The sequence below is a fragment of the Macaca nemestrina genome, chromosome 20 (assembly GCF_043159975.1).
Source record: "Macaca nemestrina isolate mMacNem1 chromosome 20, mMacNem.hap1, whole genome shotgun sequence".
Taxonomy (NCBI): Eukaryota; Metazoa; Chordata; class Mammalia; order Primates; family Cercopithecidae; genus Macaca; species Macaca nemestrina.
The window spans coordinates 62,544,083-62,563,214 of NC_092144.1; the positions used below are offsets into that span (position 1 = coordinate 62,544,083).

Below are 19,132 nucleotides of genomic sequence, written 5' to 3' on the forward strand. Positions count from 1 at the left end.
CAATAGGCGAAAGAAAGTCAATAGCTCTCTGCTACAGAGAGGGGTCCTGGAAAAATGGTTTGAGGATTCGTGGTAAAATGTAGGGGTTTTATTGATGAGCTGGTGGGGAGGCAGTGTCTTATCTACATAGGGCATGAAAAACTCGTTAGGACCAGATGTGTCATTTGCATACGGCATGAATTTCTGGTAGCCCCCTCCCCAATGTTTTATTATGCAGGTGGGTTCTGTGCCTGAGATGTGCACCATCTTGCCCATTTCTTTCTTACTGTACACGTGCTAACAAAAAAGGAAAGACGGAGCTTCCATTGTGGGCATGCCTAGCCCCAAGGTTGCCCCTTTCCTATTGGTGCAGCTGCTGACTTTCCTCCATGCAAGCTTCCAGCTTGCTTACCTGTTTGCAGATCAATTTTTCAGGCTGCTCTTCGTTAGAACAAAATGATATTTTGGGCAGCTTTTTGTTAGAAGGGAAGCTCTGCAGAGGAGTTTTTGCCCTCACTATCTGCCTAAATAATTTCTTTCTACCTCCTGTATCAGTTGGATATGGCAAGGGTGACCCAACTGATAGGATGAACTTTCACCACGACAGAATTTTCTTTTTTTTTTTTTTTTTTTTTTTTTTTTTTTTTTTTTTTTTTTGAGACGGAGTCTCACGCTGTTGCCCAGGCTGGAGTGCAGTGGCGCGATCTCGGCTCACTGCAAGCTCCGCCTCCCGGGTTCCCGCCATTCTCCTGCCTCAGCCTCCTGAGCAGCTGGGACTACAGGCGCCCGCCACCGCGCCCGGCTAATTTTTTGTATTTTTAGTAGAGACGGGGTTTCACTGTGGTCTCGATCTCCTGACCTTGTGATCCGCCCGCCTCGGCCTCCCAAAGTGCTGGGATTACAGGCTTGAGCCACCGCGCCCGGCCACACGACAGAATTTTCAATTCACTTTACGTGCATTCTGAAAGTAACTAGAAAAGATACTTTTTATTGTCAAATTGTAAGGGTTTTGTTTGTTTTGAGACAGTCTCACTGTGTCACCCAGGCTGGAGTGCAGTGGTGTGATCCTGACTCACTGCAACCTCCGCCTCCCAGGTTCAAGCAATTTTCCTACCCCAACCTCCTGAGTAGCTGGGATTACAGGTGTGCGCCACCACGCCTGGCTAATTTTTGTATTTTTAGTAGAAATGCCATTTCGCTATGTTGGCCAGGCTGGTCTCAAACTCCGGTCCTCAAGTGATCTGCCTGCCTCGGCCTCCCAAAGTGCTGAGATTACAGGCATGAGCCACCTTGCCCAGCCAATTATAAGGTATTTTAAAATTATTTATTATTTTTTTGAGATGGAGTCTTCAGTCTGTCAGTCAGGCTGGAGTGCAGTGGCACTATCTTGCCTCACTGCAACCTCCGTCTCCTGGGTTCAAGCAGTTCTCCCGCCTCAGCCTACCAAGTAGCTGGGATTACAGGCATGCACCATTACTCCCAGCTAACTTTTTTTTGTATTTTTAGTAGAGATGAGGTTTCACCATATTGGCCAGTCTAGTCTTTAACTCCTGACCTGGTGATCCGCCCGCCTCAGCCCCCCAAAGTGCTGGGATTACAGGCGTGAGCCACCGCGTCCGGCCCTATAAGTTATTTTATACCTTTTCTTTGTTTTCTCTTTCTGTCAGGTATGGTTAGAAAACCTATAACATAGAGAGTCTTCAGAATATATTTGGATTTATTGTGGAGTCCTAATTAGGGAAAAGGAGTCTGGCTAGTAGGAACAGGGGGAAAGCAAAGAGATAAGGCAAATAAGCTATTTTAAAACTTAAACATTGAGTTACCATATCATCCAGCAAGCCTAGTGCTGGGTATACATGCAAAATAAAAGAAATCAGTATGTGAAAAAGATCTCTGCACTACCATGTGTGTGCACTCCTGTTCACAATAGCCAAGATTTGGAAGCAACCTAAGTGTCCAGCAACAGATAAATGGACAAAAAAAAAGTGGTGCTTACACACAACGGACCAATGTTCAGCCATCAAAAAGTATGGTATCCTGTCATTTGCAAAAACATAGAGGCAACTGGAGATCTTTTTTTTTTCTTTTGCTGAGACAGTCTCTCTCTCTGTCACCCAGGCTAGAGTGCAGCAGTGTGATCTCTGCTCACTGCAACCTCCACCTCTGGGTTCAAGCGATTCTCCTTACTCAGTCTCCCGAGTAGCTGAGATTACAATCGTACACCACCACGCCCAGCTCAATTTTGGTGTTACTTTTGTTCATATTCCCCACATTTACTTTTATTTCACAGTACTTTTTATATCCTTACTATATGTGTATTTTTATTTTATGTAAATTAAAATGCATGCCTTGTGTTCATTTGGGACATAAGAGAAAGACATTTAGAAGAATACAAGTTACACTTATCAATAGGGATGCAGGTTTGTCACAGTGTGAAACTGCACTGCTATGGGATTCTCATCATGTTCACATAAGTAACCTAAGGCCGACTGCAGAGAGGATAACTGAAGTGGAAGGGGTGATTGTATGTTCTCAAATTGTATGATGTTTAATTCCATCATAAAATAAAACTGTAGATCCTTCAGCCTTAGCAACCTGATGGGGCATTGTTTGTGTTTAGACATGAAGGATCCTATAGAGGTGAGATAAAGCTATGCAGGTAGATGGGACATAATTAACTCATAGTTATAAAAAAATAAATTTGATTGACACATGAAATTTATGATACATTCTAAATAAAACAATAGAAAATGTAGCCTGGCCAACACAGTGAAACCACATCTCTACCAAAAAATACAAAAATTAACCGGGCATGGTGGTGGTGCGCATGTAGTCCCATCTACTAGGGAGGCTGAGGCAGGAGAATTGCTTGAACCTGGGAGGCGGAGGTTGCAGTGAGTCATGATCGCTCCATTGCAATCCAGCCTGGGTGACAGAGTGAGACATTGTCTCAAAAAACAAACAATAGAAAATGTAATGCTGGCAGTTTAATGGGATTCCTAATCAAGAACATGCTATTGTGGTTTTTTTTTTTTTTTTTTTAATAATTAAACTCTCCTCTTTGGACCAGATACAGTGGCTCACACCTGTAATCCCAACACTTTTAGGAGGCCAAGCAGAAGGATCACTTGAGCTCAGGAGTTCAAAACCAGTCTGGGACACATAGCGAAACCTCGTCTCTACAAATAGAAAAAAAGAAAAAAATGCTAAAAAATCCTCTTCTCTGTGATAACTAATCTTTTCAATTTCAAGATTAAGATCAATTTTTCCTCAATCTTGCTACATGACAGCTACTGCCATTCAATGGAGATGTGGCTAACATTTCCCCTGCATTACCTCTACCTTACATGTAATCACTTCCTATTAACGTATTAATCTCCTCCAGTAAAAACTGCAGTCTCTTGAGGTCTTGGATTGCTCTGTTTCATGATTGGTTAGTAGAGCATTTCTTTCCTATAATCCACACTGGCCCTCTCTGTGAAGAATGCCCTGTATGCAATAATATGACTGATATCACAGCTTTACATTATTCTCAGCCCCTTACAAATCTTAATTCAGCCATTTTTTTCCTTTTTTTTTTTTTTTTCTTTGAAATACTCACTCTGTCATCCAGGCTGGAGTGAAGTGGCACAATCTAGGCTCACTGCAACCTCCACCTCACGGGTTTAAGTGATTCTCCTGCCTCAGCCTCTCATAGCTGGGATTACAAGCGTGCGTCACTATGCCTGGCGTGTTTTTGTATTTTTAGTAGAGATGCGGTTTCACTTTCTTGCCCAAGCTCGTCTCGAACTCCTGATCTCAGGTGATATACCTGCCTCGGCCTCCCAAAGTGTTGGAATTACAGGAGTGAGCCACAATGCCTGGCCCATTGTTGTTTTTGAGGAGCATCACAGAAGCACATATGTAGGCAACAATCTCCGTCTGGTTCTGTTTCCTTGTGTGTGTGTGTGTGTTTTTTTTTTTTTTTTTTTTTTGAGATGGAGTCTCACCTGTCACCCAGGCTGAAGTGCAGTGGCGCAATCTCGGCCCACTGCAAGCTCCGCCTCCTAGATTCAAGCAATTGTCCTGCCTCAGTCTCCCGAGTGGCTGGGATTACAGGTGCCAGCCACAATGTCTGGCTAATTTTTGTTATTTTTAGTAAAGATGGGGTTTCACCATGCTGGCCAGGCTGTTCTCAAACTCCTGACCTCAAGTGATCCACCCATGTCCGCCTCCCAAAGTGCTGGGATTAGCCAATATTCAGCCAATATTTAATTTCAAAAGATAGTGTCCCTGTTTCACAGGAATATGGAGAGAAATGATCTCACCTAATGAAGTAGGCCATTTTTTCCTATTCTTGCCTGTAGATCATGAAATGACTAAGAAAGACATCATAAAAACATTTCTAATGTCAGCTTGAAAGTTAACATTGGTAAAGAAGTCTTTCTCCTTCAATAATGTAATCAATTATTTTATGACCTGAAGGTAACTGGCCATTTCCAAATGTCTTTGAGTCTTTGATGTATGTCATGACTTTTAACATGCTTTGAATTGTAATTATTCTGCAGAATGTAATATAAAAGATTAATGGCAGAGAATTAGACTTCCTATGAGCTCTCAGATGGATTATAGTCTGTGAATTGGTTAATTTACCATATCACTACATTTGTGTTTGTTCCACTATAATTTTTTTTTTTTTTTTTTTTGAGATGGAGTCTCACTCTGTTGCCCAGGCTGAAGTGCAGTGGTGAGATCTCAGCTCACTGCAAGCTCCGCCTCCCAGGTTCAAGTGATTCTCCTGCCTCAGCCTCTCAAATAGCTGGGATTACAGGCACCCACTACCACACCTGGCTAATTTTTGTATTTTTAGTAGAGATGGGGTTTCACTATGTTGGTCAAGCCGGTCTCAAACTCCTGACCTCATGATCCACCCAACTCGGCCTCCCAGTGTGCTGGGATTACAGGCGTGAGCCACCACACCTGGGATCCACTATGAATTATTTTTTGAGACAGAGTCTCACTCTCTTGACCAGGCTGGAGTGCAGTGGCACGATCTTGGCTCACTGCAACCTCTGCCTGCCAGGTTCAAGCAACTCTCCTGTCTCAGCCTCCCGAGCAGCTGGGACTACAGGCGTGCACTGCTACCCCCAGCTATTTTTTGTATTTTTAGTAGAGACAGGGTTTCACCATGTTGGTTGGCAGGATGGTCTCAATCTCTTGATCTCATGATCCACCCGCCTCGGCATCGGCCTCCCAAAGTGCTGAGATTACAGGAATGAGCCACTGCATCCAGCCCTCCAATATGAATATATATATATATTTTTTAAAAGACGGAGTCTTGCTCTGTCGCCCAGGCTGGAGTGCAGTGGTGCAATCTCGGCTCACTGCAAGCTCCGCCTCCCGGGTTCATGCCATTCTCCTGTCTCAGCCTTCTGAGTAGCTGGGACTACAGGCGCCCACCACCACACCCGGCTAATTTTTTGTATTTTTAGTAGAGACGGGGTTTCACCGTGTTAGCCAGGATGGTCTCGAACTCCTGACCTTGTGATCCGCCTGCCTCGGCCTCCCAAAGTGCTGGGATTACAGGCGTGAACCACCACGCCCGGCCTCCACTATGAATTTTTAATGAACCATGAGAATGCATCTTAGACTAGTGACCTTTCCAGATTTACTACATTTACTTGGTTTTTATTGAATACATCTCTCATGACAAAATAATGAATATTACACTGAAAGGCTTATTACATTCATTATCTTTGTGTAGTTACTCTCCAGTATAAACCCTGTGATGTTCCAGTTTTAATGCTTGGGTAAAAGCCTAAGCGTGCACATTCCCTTTGTATGGTTTCATCAAAGTTTTTGATGCCTAGTAAGACTATGGCCTGCAGAAAATCTCTATCACATATAATTATATAAAGGCTCTTTAGTATGGATTCTCTGATGTTGATGACTGTTTGAAGTCATAATGGTTTCCCAGTGTTTTTGTTTCTCAAGTATGAAATTTTGCAATATTGTACAATGTGAGAGTTGTGCCAGAAGACCTTGCCACTTTCATTACATTTGTTAGGTTTCTCACCAGCAAGAATTCTTTGAAAAATCCTGATCTCAGACTTTTACCTTAAGGCCTTGCCACATTCAATACATTAGTAAAGTTTCTCTCCCCTATGGACTAGCTAATGGTTATTAAGCCTTGAACAAAACTAAAGGCTCTGCTACATTCATTATACTTGCAAAGTTTTTCTCCAGTATAAATTATTGTATGTGTTGCAAGGCTTTAATGCTGACTGAACCCTCTGCCACATTAATTACATTTGTTAGATTTCTCTCCGGCATGAAATCTCTGATGACCAACAAGATATGAACTGTCGCGGAAGAGTTTGCCACATTCATTACATTTGAAAGGTTTCTCTCCAGTATGGGTCACATGATGATTAGTAAGGCTTGAACGTACACTGAAAGCTTTGCCACATTCATTACATTTGTAAGGTTTCTCTCCAGTGTGAATTTTCCGATGATGTGCTAGGGATGAGTTCAGACTGAAGACTTTCCCACATTCATTACATTTATAAGGCTTTTCTCCAGTATGAATTCTCCGATGATATGCAAGGTATGAATTTTGACTGAAGACTTTGCCACATTCATTACATTTGTAAGGTTTCTCTCCAGTATGAATTCTGCGATGTTGTACAAGATGTGAATTTTGACTGAATGCTTTGTTACATTCATCACACTTAAAAGGTTTCTCACCAGTATGAATTAGCAGATGTTGGGCAAGGTATGAATTGCGACTGAAGACCTTGCCACATTCATTACATTTGTAAGGTTTCTCTCCAGTATGGATCCTCCAGTGATTTGCTAGGGATGACTTGTGACTGAAGACTTTGCCACATTCGTTACATTTGTAGGGTTTCTCTCCAGTGTGAATTCTCCGATGTTGTGCAAGGTGTGAAATATGATTGAAGACCTTTCCACATTCATTACATTTGTAGGGTTTCTCTCCAGTATGAATGATCAGATGTTGTGTAAGGTAGGAATTGCGACTGAACACCTTGCCACATTTGTTACATTTGTAAGGTTTTTCTCCAGTATGAATTGTCCGATGTTGTGCAAGGTGTGAAATTTGATGGAATACCTTTCCACATTCATTACATTTATAAGGTTTCTCTCCAGTATGAATTCTTTGATGTTGTGCAAGGTGTGAAATTTGATTAAAGACCTTGCCACATTCATTACATTTATATGGTTTCTCTCCAGTATGAATCCTGCGATGCTGTGCAAGGTGTGAAATATTATTGAAGACCTTGCCACATTCGTTACATTTATATGGCTTCTCTCCAGTATGAATTCTTCGATGACTTGCAAGGTTTGATTTTTTATTGAAGCTCTTGCCACATATATCACATTTAAGCTGCTTCTCCTCAGCATGGATTATTTGATGTATAGTAAAATGTAAGCCTTGGTGAAAGGACTTGCCACACTCATTACATTTGTAGTGTTCTGTCCCAATGTTTGCTTTCTCTTTTTGTGTGAATAATGAATCCACAAAATTATATGCATGTGTATGAGAAACGTGGGTTTTGACAGTAGAAGAAATACCTTGGGGTGGGGAAACGAAGGAACTACTGTTGACAGATTTTTCCATGTGATCATATTTATATATTTTCCTTTCAGCTTGAAATAGCTGCAGTTCTGGTAGGTGTGACTGTAAGTTTAATCCAAGTTGACTTTTAATAGGCTTGTTTTGTACATCATCCTTTCTACCATGCATGTCTCTTCTACCAATGAGACTTTCCTTATAGGTCACACACACTCGTTTGTAATGTCTTTCATCATGTCTCCACCGACATTGAGAGTCATGTACATTTTTCTGGGTTTCACTGAAGCAAAAATCTTCTATGTCGTGGCTTTCATGTCTTTCCAACATTACTGTCTGGAGTATTTCTCCTGTATTACTCTCCTTTTTTGTTGGTAATTCCTTGATCTCATATTTAGAAAAAATACCTATAAGACATAAGGAACCCACAGTTTCCAATTAATTACAGATAATAAATATCTCCTATTGAAATATGTAATATTACACTAAGAGTAATACTTATGTTAAAAGAAATTATAAAACTCCCAATCATGATTTTTAATTTTTTGGAGAACAAAAGGAACAGATATTTTCTTTTCTTTTTCTTTTTAAGATGGAGTCTTGTTCTGTCGCCCAGGCTGGAGTGCAGTGGCGCAATCTCGGCTCACTGCAAGGTCCGCCTCCCGGGTTCACGCCATTCTCCTGCCTCAGCCTCCCAAGTAGCTGGGACTACAGGCGCCCGCCACTACGCCCGGCTAATTTTTTATATTTCTAGTAGAGACGGGGTTTCACCATGTTAGCCAGGATGGTCTCGATCTCCCGACCTCATGATCCGCCCACCTTGGCTTCCCAAAGTGCTGGGATTACAGATGTAAGCCACCGCGCCCGGCCAGGAACAGATATTTTCTAGTAGAGAAAGGGTGACTGCACATAATTCAAACTAACGGCAGAACAGTGGTATAAAGAAAGCTACGACCAACCACTTACTTTGCAAAAATTAGTTAGGTTAGCTCCCCAAAAAGGAGAATTTTTCCAACATGAAGCCTGGGCATACAATAGAAGGGAAACATGGCTATCTAGTAATTGAAAAGAATTTTGGAATTGGGAAATTTATTGACTAAGGTCAGAGAAAACATTCTTTGGAGCAAACTGAAAAATAAAAGGTATACAACACAACGAAGGCACCCATGGTCTAAATGTTTGCACTGACCAAAATTAGTCTACTAAGATCCTATTCCCCAATATTATGTTATTGGAAGTGGGGACATTGGGCAACAATTAGGCCATGAGGAGGAAGCTCTAATGAACAGGATTAGTGCCTGTATAAGGAAAACCACTAGAGTGCTTGCTTCCTTTCACTCTGACATATGAGACACAGCAAGAAGCTGGCTGGGGCAAGGTGCGGTGGCTCAGGCCTGTAATCTCAGCAATTTGTGAGCCCAGGGTGGGTGAATCATCTGAGGTCAGGAGTTTGAGACCAGCCTGTCCAACATTATTAAACCCCATCTCTACTAAAAATACAAAAATTAGCAAAACTCCATTAAAAAAAAAAAAGCAGACTAGGGTAAAATAGAAAGAAGGCACCACCCGGGAAGTGTTTTTATGCATCTCGGACTTCACTGTTTACAGATTTATGAGAAATTATTTCCTGCAGTTTAAGGTGTTAAGCATCTCAGTCTACAGTATTTCTTACGGTAGTTTGAGGTGGTTAAGACATGAAAAGCTCCATCTAATAAATCTGACAGAGACTGATAAATCTTTTTTCTTAACTAAAGTAACTTTTCCATCTTCACAAAAACTCTGCAGTATTCCCAGCCATCTACCAACAAACACTAACTTGCCAAAAGAAATTTGGAGTAAATTATTGCTTTTCAAATAAATAGAGTAGGTCCACCAATTTACACTGAAAATAAGTGAGGTCAGTGGGATTTGATCTTGGGCTGCAGACCCAGACATGTTCTTAAAAGTGGATGTAGTATTGCCCTGGCAATCCCATTACTGGGTATATATCCAAAGGATTATAAATCATTTTACTATCAAGACACACACACGTATATTTCTTGCAGCAATAGTTACAATAACAAAGACTTAGAACCAACCCAAATGCCCATCAAGGATAGACTGGTTAAAGAAAATGTGGCACATATATTCCATGGAATGCTATGCAGTCATAAAAAAGAATGAGACTGGCAGGACACAGTGGCTCACACCTGTAATCCCAGCACTTTGGAAGGCTAAGGTGGGCAGATCACCTGAGGTCAGGAGTTGGAGACCAGCCTGACCAACATGGTGAAACCCCTTCTCTACTAAAAATACAAAATTAGCCAGACAAGGTGGTGCATACCTGTAATTCCAGCTACTTTGGAGGCTGAGGCGGGAGAATCGCTTGAACCCGGGAGGTGGAGGTTGTGGTGAGCCGAGATCATGCTATTGCACTCCAGCCTGGGCAACAAGAGCGAAACTCCATTTCAAAAAGAAAAGAAAAAAAAGAATGAGATCATGTCCTTTGTAGGGACATGGATGAAGCTGAAAGCCATCATGCTCAGCAAACTAACACAGGAACAGAAAACCAAACACTGCATGTTCTGACTCATAAGTGGGAGTTGAACAATTAGAACACATGGACACAGGGACAGAAACAACATACAGCAGGGCCTATCGGGGTGGGGGGCAAGAGGAGGGAGAACATTGGGAAAAACACCTAATGCATGCAGGGCTTAAAACCTAGATGACGGGTTGATGGGTGCAACAAATCACCATGGCACATGTATACCTACATAACAAACCTGCACATTCTGCACATGTACCCCAGAACTTAAAGTAAAATTTAGACAGTGGCATGTCAACCATCATACAGAGCAGACATTGGTTTAGGCTGTGTCCTGAGAAGGCTGTCCAATGGATAAGCATGTGTCTTTCCTTACATAATGAGAGTAGTGTGGGGTCTGAGAGAGTACTGTGGATATTGAGGTGGTCAGAAATACAAAGATTAATACGTTCATAAGTGACAGTAGGCCGGGAGAAGTGGCTCACGCCTGTAATCTCAACACTTTGGGAGGCTCAGGCAGGTGGATCACCTGAAGTCAGGAGTACAAACCCAGCTTGGTCAACACGATGAAACCCTGTCTACTAAAAATACAACAATTAGCTGTACATGGAGTTTGGCGCCTGTAATCCCAGCTATTGGAAAGGCTGAGGCAGTCGAATGACTTAAACCTAGGAAGAGGAGATAGCAGTAAGCAGAGATCATGCCACTGTACTCCAGCCTGAGCAACAGAGCAAGACTCCGTGTGAAAAAATATATAATTATAGTTCATCAGTTAAAATTCTGACCTTAGTAGAAAAGAACTGATTTAATAAAGAGCATTAATAATATTGCATCCTTGCCTGGGCATGGTGGCTCACACCTGTAATCCCAGCACTTTGGGAGGCAGAGGCAGGCAGATCGCGAAGTCAAGAGATCAAGAATATACTGGCCAACATGATGAAACCCTGTCTCCACTAAAAATGAAAAAATTAGCCGGGCATGGTGGTGCGTGCTTGTAGTCACAACTACTCGGGAGACTGAGGTAGGAGAATCAATTGAACCTGGGAGGCAGAGGTTGCAGTGAGCCAAGATCGTGCCATTGCTCTCCAGTCTGATGACAGAGCAAGACTCGGTCTCAAAAAAAAAAAAAAAAAAGTACCCTATCTTCAACTCTGGGAAAAATTGCAATTGTGCAGCAAAAATGGAAGAGATTTTTAAAAGTCAGTATGATAATGTGGGAAGGAGGCAGGTTTACATCTCTTATAATGTATCCTATGAAATTTGTCAAACTGAATGACCTATGAATTCTATTTATAGGCACATATTCAACAAATCCAACGTATAGATTCAGCATGATTTCAGCTCACCTCTTTCTCCCATGTTGAAGAGATTCTCTTGCCTCAGTCTCCTGACTACAGGCACCCGCCACCACGCCCGACTACTTTTTGTATTTTTAGTAAAAACAGGGTTTTATCATGTTGGCCAGGCTGGTCTCAAACCCCCGACCTCAAGTGTTCCGCTTGCCTCAGCCTCTCAAAGTGATGGGATTACAGGCAGCCACTGCATGTGGCTATTTTTCCTATTTCAAATAGACAACCAGACTATTTGAACAAGTACAGAGGGCTCTGTGCAGTATCCCGCACCCCAGATGCAAAGGAGGAGCAGCCCAGACTTTTCCATCTCCTAATTAGGTGTTCCAAGTACAGGAAATGGGATGGAACCTGAATAGGTCAAGGGGCAGGTATATCTAGAGGGACGGGGCAGTTCTGATCTATAGGGACAGAGAACGGAGCATCAGATGGAATCAAGTACAGAAGGAGAGACCACAGGGGAAAGAAACCACTTTGGCATAGCCTGCCCTGTGCTGCAGAGTCAAGAAACCAAAGAGGTGACAGAAGCCAGATGACAGGGTGCTGCTCATCAGGATAAAGACTCTGCCTTGGTCTCTGAGCTGCAGCATCACTAGAGGGCAAAAGGTCAAACTAATACACGTCTCAAGAGCACAGGGCACAGGCGTGGTGGCTCACCCCTGTAATCCCAGCACTTTGGGAGGCTGAAGCGGGTAAATCACCTGAGGTTGGTAGTTCGAGACCAATCTGGCCAACATGGCAAAACCTCGTCGCTATTAAAAATACAAAAATTAGCCAGGTGTGGTGGTGGTGCATACCTGTAAAAAGAAAAGAAGAGAAAAAGAGCGAGCAGAGGGATAAGTGGGGCAAAGAAATATGTCCAGAGATCTCAGGATTTAAATGATGCTTTTCCCACAGAATTCTCTCACTTGCAAAGAGTCTCCCCACACACTATTTGAAGATGGAGCTTCCACTCTGCCCATCTGACCTCTTACCTGTGTTTACATCTGTAAAACATTCCCAGCCGGACACAGTGGCTCATGCCTGTAACCCCAGTACTTTGGGAGGCCGAGGCAGGTGGATCACAAGGAGACCATCTTGGCCAAACTGGTGAAATCCCGTCTCTACTAAAAATACAAGAATTAGCTGGGTGTGGTGGCATGTGCCTGCAGTCCCAACTACTCAGGAGGCTGAGACAGGAGAATTGCTTGAACCCAAGAGGTGGAGGTTGCAGTGAACTGAGATCGTGTCACTGCACTCCAGCCTGGGCGACAGAGTGAGACTCTGGCTCAAAAAAATAATAATAAATAAATAATCCCCACCCATCTGAATTTTTTTGCTATTTTCACTTTACGTTACACAGTCCAGGGCTCTTTGCCTTGCTCCAACAGGTCAGAAAGAGACTCCTGCTTATAAAAAGTAGGAAACATGACATGTTGGAGCTTTTCTAGAGCCCCAGCCCTACGTTTCTGTAGGAAAGAAGATATTACAGATGAACCTAGGAAAATATTTCAAATTCCTCCATTGCCTGCCTTATTCTGAATCCTTAAAGAGCATTGTAATATGTGGACATCAAGCTCTCTTCCAAGAACTACTGAATTGAAAGCACAGGAGTAGCAAACAGAAATCTGGATATCTTTAAAGTCTGCCATAAGGTTTTGTTTTTGTTTTTTGAGACAGTCTCGCTCTGTTGCCAGGGTTGGAGTGCAGTGGCGTGTTCTCAGCTCACTGCAACCATTGCCTCCCAGGTTCAAGTGATAATCTTACCTCAGCCTTTCTAGTAGCTGAGATTACAGGCGTGTGCCACCACACGACATTTCACCATGTTGGTGAGGCTGGTATCGAACTCCTAACCTGAAGTGATCCACAAGCATTGGCCTCCCAAAGTGCTCGGATTACAGGCATGAGTCACCATGCCTTGCCAGCCATAAGGTTTTAAGCCTACTTTACTTCTGGAAACCCCACTGAACTATCATGAAGAAAGCAGAACATCTAAACAAAGGGCACAGTTAAAGTCCAGATGCTACATCATGACGCTTTCATTTTGAAATCAATACAGCTTCCATTTTAGTCAAGCAAGGATGGGGCTCCCAGGAGACAACTGGAGAAAATACAAAGATATGCAAGGGCACACCCCCACCTCTGGAGGGCAGTTATCCTCACCCAGGGAGACCAGGTTCCTATAATTCTCCAGCATCACGTTTCTGTATAGAGTCCTCTGAGCAGGGTCCAGGCATTTCCACTCCTCCTGAGAGAATTCTATGGCCACATCCCTGAATGTCAGTAGACCCTGAAATGAAAACACATTTTAACCAAATGGTTATGGGAGGAGGTCTTATCTTTACAGAAGTGAGAAGAGGAGAGTGGTGACAACAAGGATTTAATTGTAGTGAATGTTCTGACAAATCTGAGTGTGGGATTTTTCACCACATGATGTCTTCCCAGTGGTGTTTGATTACACTTTTTAAACAGGTCATAATACCCTCTTGGTATAAATTTCTTATGTTTGTGAAGAATACAAGAGACGCTCAAATAAATAATAAATGCCTGGTTCCCATTATAGAAAAGTTAAAAACTTTTGGCCAGGTGTGGTGGCTCACACTTGTAATCCCAACACTTTGGGAGGCTGAGGCAGGTGGATCACAAGGTCAGAAGTTTGAGACTAGCTTGGACAATCTGGTGAAACTCTGTCTCTACTAAAAATACAAGCAGGCCGGGCGCGGTGGCTCAAGCCTGTAATCCCAGCACTTTGGGAGGCCGAGATGGGTGGATCACGAGGTCAGGAGATCGAGACCATCCTGGTGAACACAGTGAAACCCCGTCTCTACTAAAACTACAAAAAACTAGCCGGGCGAGGTGGCGGGCGCCTGTAGTCCCAGCTACTCGGGAGGCTGAGGCAGGAGAATGGCGTGAACCCGGGAGGTGGAGCTTGCAGTGAGCTGAGATCCGGCCACTGCACTCCAGTCTGGGCGACAGAGCGAGACTCCGTCTCAAAAAAAAAAAAATACAAGCATTAGTTGGACATAGTGGTAGATGCCTGTAGTCCCAGCTACTCAGGGGGCTGAGGCAGGAGAATTGCTTGAACCCGGGAGGTGGAGGTTGCAGTGAGCGGAGATCGCACAGTTGCACTCCAACCTGGGCAACACAGACTCCGTCTCAAAAAGAAAATAAAAAAGAAATGTTAGAAATTTTTATTGACACACCAAGTGACACTCAGTATCTAGATGAGATAGAGCATGAGTAATGCCTTCAAAGATGACAATATTCACAGTGAAATGTCAGCCGGGCTCAATGGCTCATGCCTGTAATCCCAGCTACACAGGAGGCAGGAGACTTGCTTGATCCTGGGAGGCAGAGGTTGCAGTAATCCAAGATCACACCACTGCACTCCAGCCTGTTCAACAGAAATTCCATCTCAAAAAATAAATCAATAAATAAAAAATTAAAAAATTTAGCTGGGCATGGTGGCAGGCATCTATGGTTCCAGCTGCTTGGAAGGCCTGGGCAACAAAGTGAGGCCCCATCTCAAAATACATGAAAACAAAATTACTCAAAGTACAAACATTTTGTGTATATATATCCACAAAATAATAAAATATACACAGACTCACAAAAAACTAGAGTTGAATGCAAAGGGTTGTCATTTTCCCCAGATTTTCAAAATATGTACGTGTGTGTGTGTGTGTATATATATATATATATGTATATATATAAAGTAGCAAGTTTTGTTTAATTGAAGAGGAATCTCATCTTGGTGGAAAAGGATATTTTGGCAGTTGGGGGCAGGGGGGAATCTGTTCAGTTCTAAGAAAGCAGCAGATTACCCATCCTAGAAGCAATCACTCTTTTAACAGCCTTCCCTGAGGAATCCTCAGATATTGGCAGTAATGCAGGCGAGCACAGAGGCAGTGACTATGACACTCTTTATACAAAGAAAAGTCACAAAGGACCCACATGTCATTCAGCCAATTTCCATGCAGGTGTCAAAGAGGAAGGTAGCCATGTTTACTAACATGAGAACGTGTAAATTTTCACAACCAGCAGGATCAAATATCAGTAAAATATTTACTAAAACACAAAGAACAACAGACACTGGGCGTCAGGCCTCTGAGCTCAAGCCTACATGTATACATCCAGATGGCCTGAGGCAACCGAAAAGTACAAAGGAAGTGAAACAGTCAGCTCCTGTCTTAACTGATTGACCAACCTTATGACATTCCATTATGACTTGTTTCTGTCCTGTCCCAACTGATTGATGGATCAACCTCATGACATTCTTCTTCTGGACAATGAGTCTTATGATCTCCCCACCATACACCTTGTGACTCCCTCCTCTACTGACAATAGATAACCACCTTTAACTGTAACTTTCCACTGCTTACCCCAGTCTATAAAACTGCCTCTCATTTATCTCCCTTTGCTGACTCCTTTTTTGGACTCAGCTTGCCTGCACCCAGGTAAAATAAGCAGCCTTGATGCTCACACAAAACCTGTTTGGTGGTCTCTTCACACGGACGTGCATGACATTTGGTGAGACCCAGGACAGGAGGACTCCTTCAGGAGACTGACCTCCTGTCCTGGCCCCCACTCCATGAGGAGAGCCACCTACGACCTCGGGTCCTCAGACAAACCAGCCCAAGGATTCAAATTGGGTAAGTGGTCTTTTTACTCTCTTCTCCAACTTTTCTCACTATCCCTCAACCTTTTTCTTCTTTCAATTTCAGCACTGCCTTTCAGTCTCTCCCTTCCCTTAATTTCAGTTCCTTTCCTTTTCTGGTAGAGACAGAGGATACTTGTTTTATCCATGAACCCAAAACTCCGGCGCTGGTCACGGACTTGGGAAGACAGTCTTCCCTTGGTGTTTAATCACTGCAGGGATGCCTGCCTGATTATTCACCCACATTTCAGATTTGTTTGATCACCGCAGGGACACCTGCCTTGATCCTCCACCTTGGTGGCAAGTACCACTGCCTCTGGGCAGCAAGTACCACCCCCCACTTGTGTCTCTACCCCTCTTTTCTCTAAACTTATCTTTTTACTATGGGCAACCATCCGCCCTCCATTCCTCCTTCTTCCCCCTTAAGCCTGTGTTCTTAAAAACTTGAAACCTCTTCAACTCCCACCTGATCTAAAACCTAAGCATCTTATTTTCTCCTGCAACACTGCTTGGCCCCAATACAAACTTGATAATGGCTCTAAATGGCCAGAGAATGGCACTCTATTTCTCCATCCTACAAGACCTAAGTAATTTTTGTCATCAGATGGGCAAATGGTCTGAGGTGCCTTATGTCCAGGCATTTTTTACACTTTGCTCCCTCCCTAGCCTCTGCTCCCAATGTGACTAGTCCCAAATCCTTCTTTCCCTTCCGCCTGTCCCTTCAGTCCCAAACCCAAGTGCTGCTGAGTCTTCTGAATCCTCCTTTTCTGCAGACCCCTCTTTCCTCTCTCCCCCTTCCCAGGCCACTCCTCAGCAGGCTGAATCAAGTCCCGATTCTTCCTCAGCCTCTGCTCTCCCACCTTATAGCCCTGCTGTCACCTCCCCTCCCCACACCCAGTTTAGCTTACAATTTCGTTCTGCAGCAAATACTCCCCCACCTGCCCAACAATTTCCTCTTCAAGAGGTGGCTGGAGCTGAGGGCATCATCAGAGTGTATGTACCATTTTCTCTATCAGACCTTTCCCAAATTAATCAGTGCTTAGGCCCCTTCTCATCAGACCCCATTAAAGATATACAGGAAATCCAGTATTTAACCGAGTACTACAACTTAACCTAGAGTGACTTAAATGTCATCCTAACTTCTACCCTTTCCCCAGATGAGCGAGATAGAGTTTATACCCTAGCCCAGTCCCACACTGACACCCACTGTCATCATGAGCAAGACCTTCAAGAAGGCATCAGTATAGTTGCCCAAGAAGATCCCCAGTGGGAATACCAGACAGGCTCACCAGGTGTAGGTAGATGAGATTATATGATTTCCTGCCTAGTTGAAGTGCTTAAAAAGGCAGATTTCAAAGTGACAAACTTAAAGAAACTACCCAAGGAAAAGATGAAAACCCAGCCCAGTTCATGGTTCATCTGGCAGCAACACTGAGACACTTCACAGCCCTAGACCCGGAAGGGTCAGAAGGCCATCTCATTCTCAATATGCATTTTATCAACCAGTCAGCTCCTGACATTAGAAAAAAGCTTCAAAAATTGGAATCCATGCCTCAAACCCCACAACAGGAATTAATCAATCTCGTCTTCAAGGTGTGAATAATAGGAGGCAGCCAAGTGGCAATGCATTTCTGAGTTACAATTACTTGCCTCTGCTGTGAGACAAAACTAAGCTGCACCTCCAGCACACAAGAACTTCAAAATGCCTAAGGTGCAGTGGTCAGGCATTCCTACAGGACCACCTCCCTCAGGATCCTGCTTCAGGTGCCAGAAATCTGGCCACTGGGCCAAGGAATGCCTGCAGCCAGGGATTCCTCGCAAGCCGTGTCCCATCTGTTCAGGGACCCACTGGAAATCAGACTGCCCAGCTCACCCAGCAGCCACTCCTAGAGCCCCTAAAGCTCTGGCCCCGTGCTCTTTGACTGACTCCTTCCCAGATCTGCTCAGCTTAGCAGCTGAAGACTGACACTGCCCCATCACCTCGGAAGACCCCTGGACCATCAGGGATGCCAAGCTTTGGGTAAATGTCACAGTGGAGCATAAGTCCATCCCCTGTTTAATTGATACAGGGGCTACTCACTATACATTACCTTCTTTTCAAGGGCCTGTTTCCCTTGCCTCCATAACTGTTGTGGGTATTGAAGGCCAGTCTGCTAGACCCTTTAAAACTTCCCAATTTGGTGCCAACTTGAACAATATTCTTTTATGCACTCCTTTGTTGTTATCCCCACCTGCCCAGTTCCCTTATTAGGCTGAGACATTTTAACCAAATTACCTGCTTCCCTGACTGTTCCCAGACTACAGCCACATCTCATTGCTGCCCTTCTTCCCAACCCAAAGCTACCTTCACGTCTTCCTCTCGTCTCCCCCGACATTAACCCACAGGTATGGGACACCTCTACTCCCTCCCTGGCAACCAATCACACACCCATACCTAATCACCCTTACCCTGCTCAACACCAGTATCCCATCCCACAACAGGCTTTAAGGGGATTAAAGCCTGTTGTCACTCGCCTTCTACAGCATGAGCTTCTAAAGTCTACAAACTCTCCTTACAATTCCCCCATTTTACCTGTCCAAAAAATGGACAAGTCTTACAGGTTGGTTCAGGATATGTGCCTTTTAAACCGAATTGTTTTGCCTATCCACCCTGTGGTGCCCAACCGATACACTCTTTTGTCCTCAATACCTCCCTCCACAACTCACTATTCCATTCTTGATTTTTTTTTTTTGAGACAGAGTCTGGCTCTGTCACCCACGCTGGAGTGCAGTGGCGTGATCTTGGCTCACTGCAAGCTCTGCCTCCCAGGTTCCCACCATTCTCCTGCCTCAGCCTCCATGAGTAGCTGTGACTACAGGCGCCCGCCACCACGCCTGGCTAATTTTTTGTATTTTTGTTTTTAGTAGAGATGGGGTTTCACTGTGTTAGCCAGGATGGTCTCGATCTCCTGACCTCGTGATCTGCCCATTTCGGCCTCCCAAAGTGCTGGGATTACAGGTGTGAGCCACCGCGCCTGGCCATATTCTTGATCTTAAAGATGCTTTTTTCACTATTCCCCTGCACACCT

At 43.8% G+C, this 19,132-nt stretch overlaps 1 protein-coding gene across 14 annotated transcripts in view; it reads right to left on the reverse strand.

Annotated features, from left to right (window-relative positions):
* Positions 1 to 3,923: 3,923 nt before the first annotated feature.
* LOC105497034 (zinc finger protein 83) overlaps positions 3,924 to 19,132 on the reverse strand; it is a 75,315-nt gene continuing 60,106 nt past the window's right edge. For 3 of the 14 annotated variants that reach the window (XM_071086094.1, XM_071086093.1, XM_071086095.1), the window contains exons 3-6: positions 13,571 to 13,697; positions 12,130 to 12,225; positions 9,876 to 9,992; positions 3,924 to 7,959 (exon numbers count right to left, since the gene is read on the reverse strand). In XM_071086094.1, the coding sequence (XP_070942195.1) occupies positions 6,260 to 7,959; positions 9,876 to 9,992; positions 12,130 to 12,225; positions 13,571 to 13,697 (2,040 nt within the window). In that variant the 3' untranslated portion in view covers positions 3,924 to 6,259. Of the gene's footprint in view, positions 7,960 to 9,875; positions 10,654 to 11,425; positions 12,226 to 12,402; positions 12,535 to 13,547; positions 13,702 to 19,132 lie in introns of those variants that run through there. The other 11 variants (XM_071086103.1, XM_071086097.1, XM_071086101.1 and 8 more) reach the window with 11 other exon arrangements.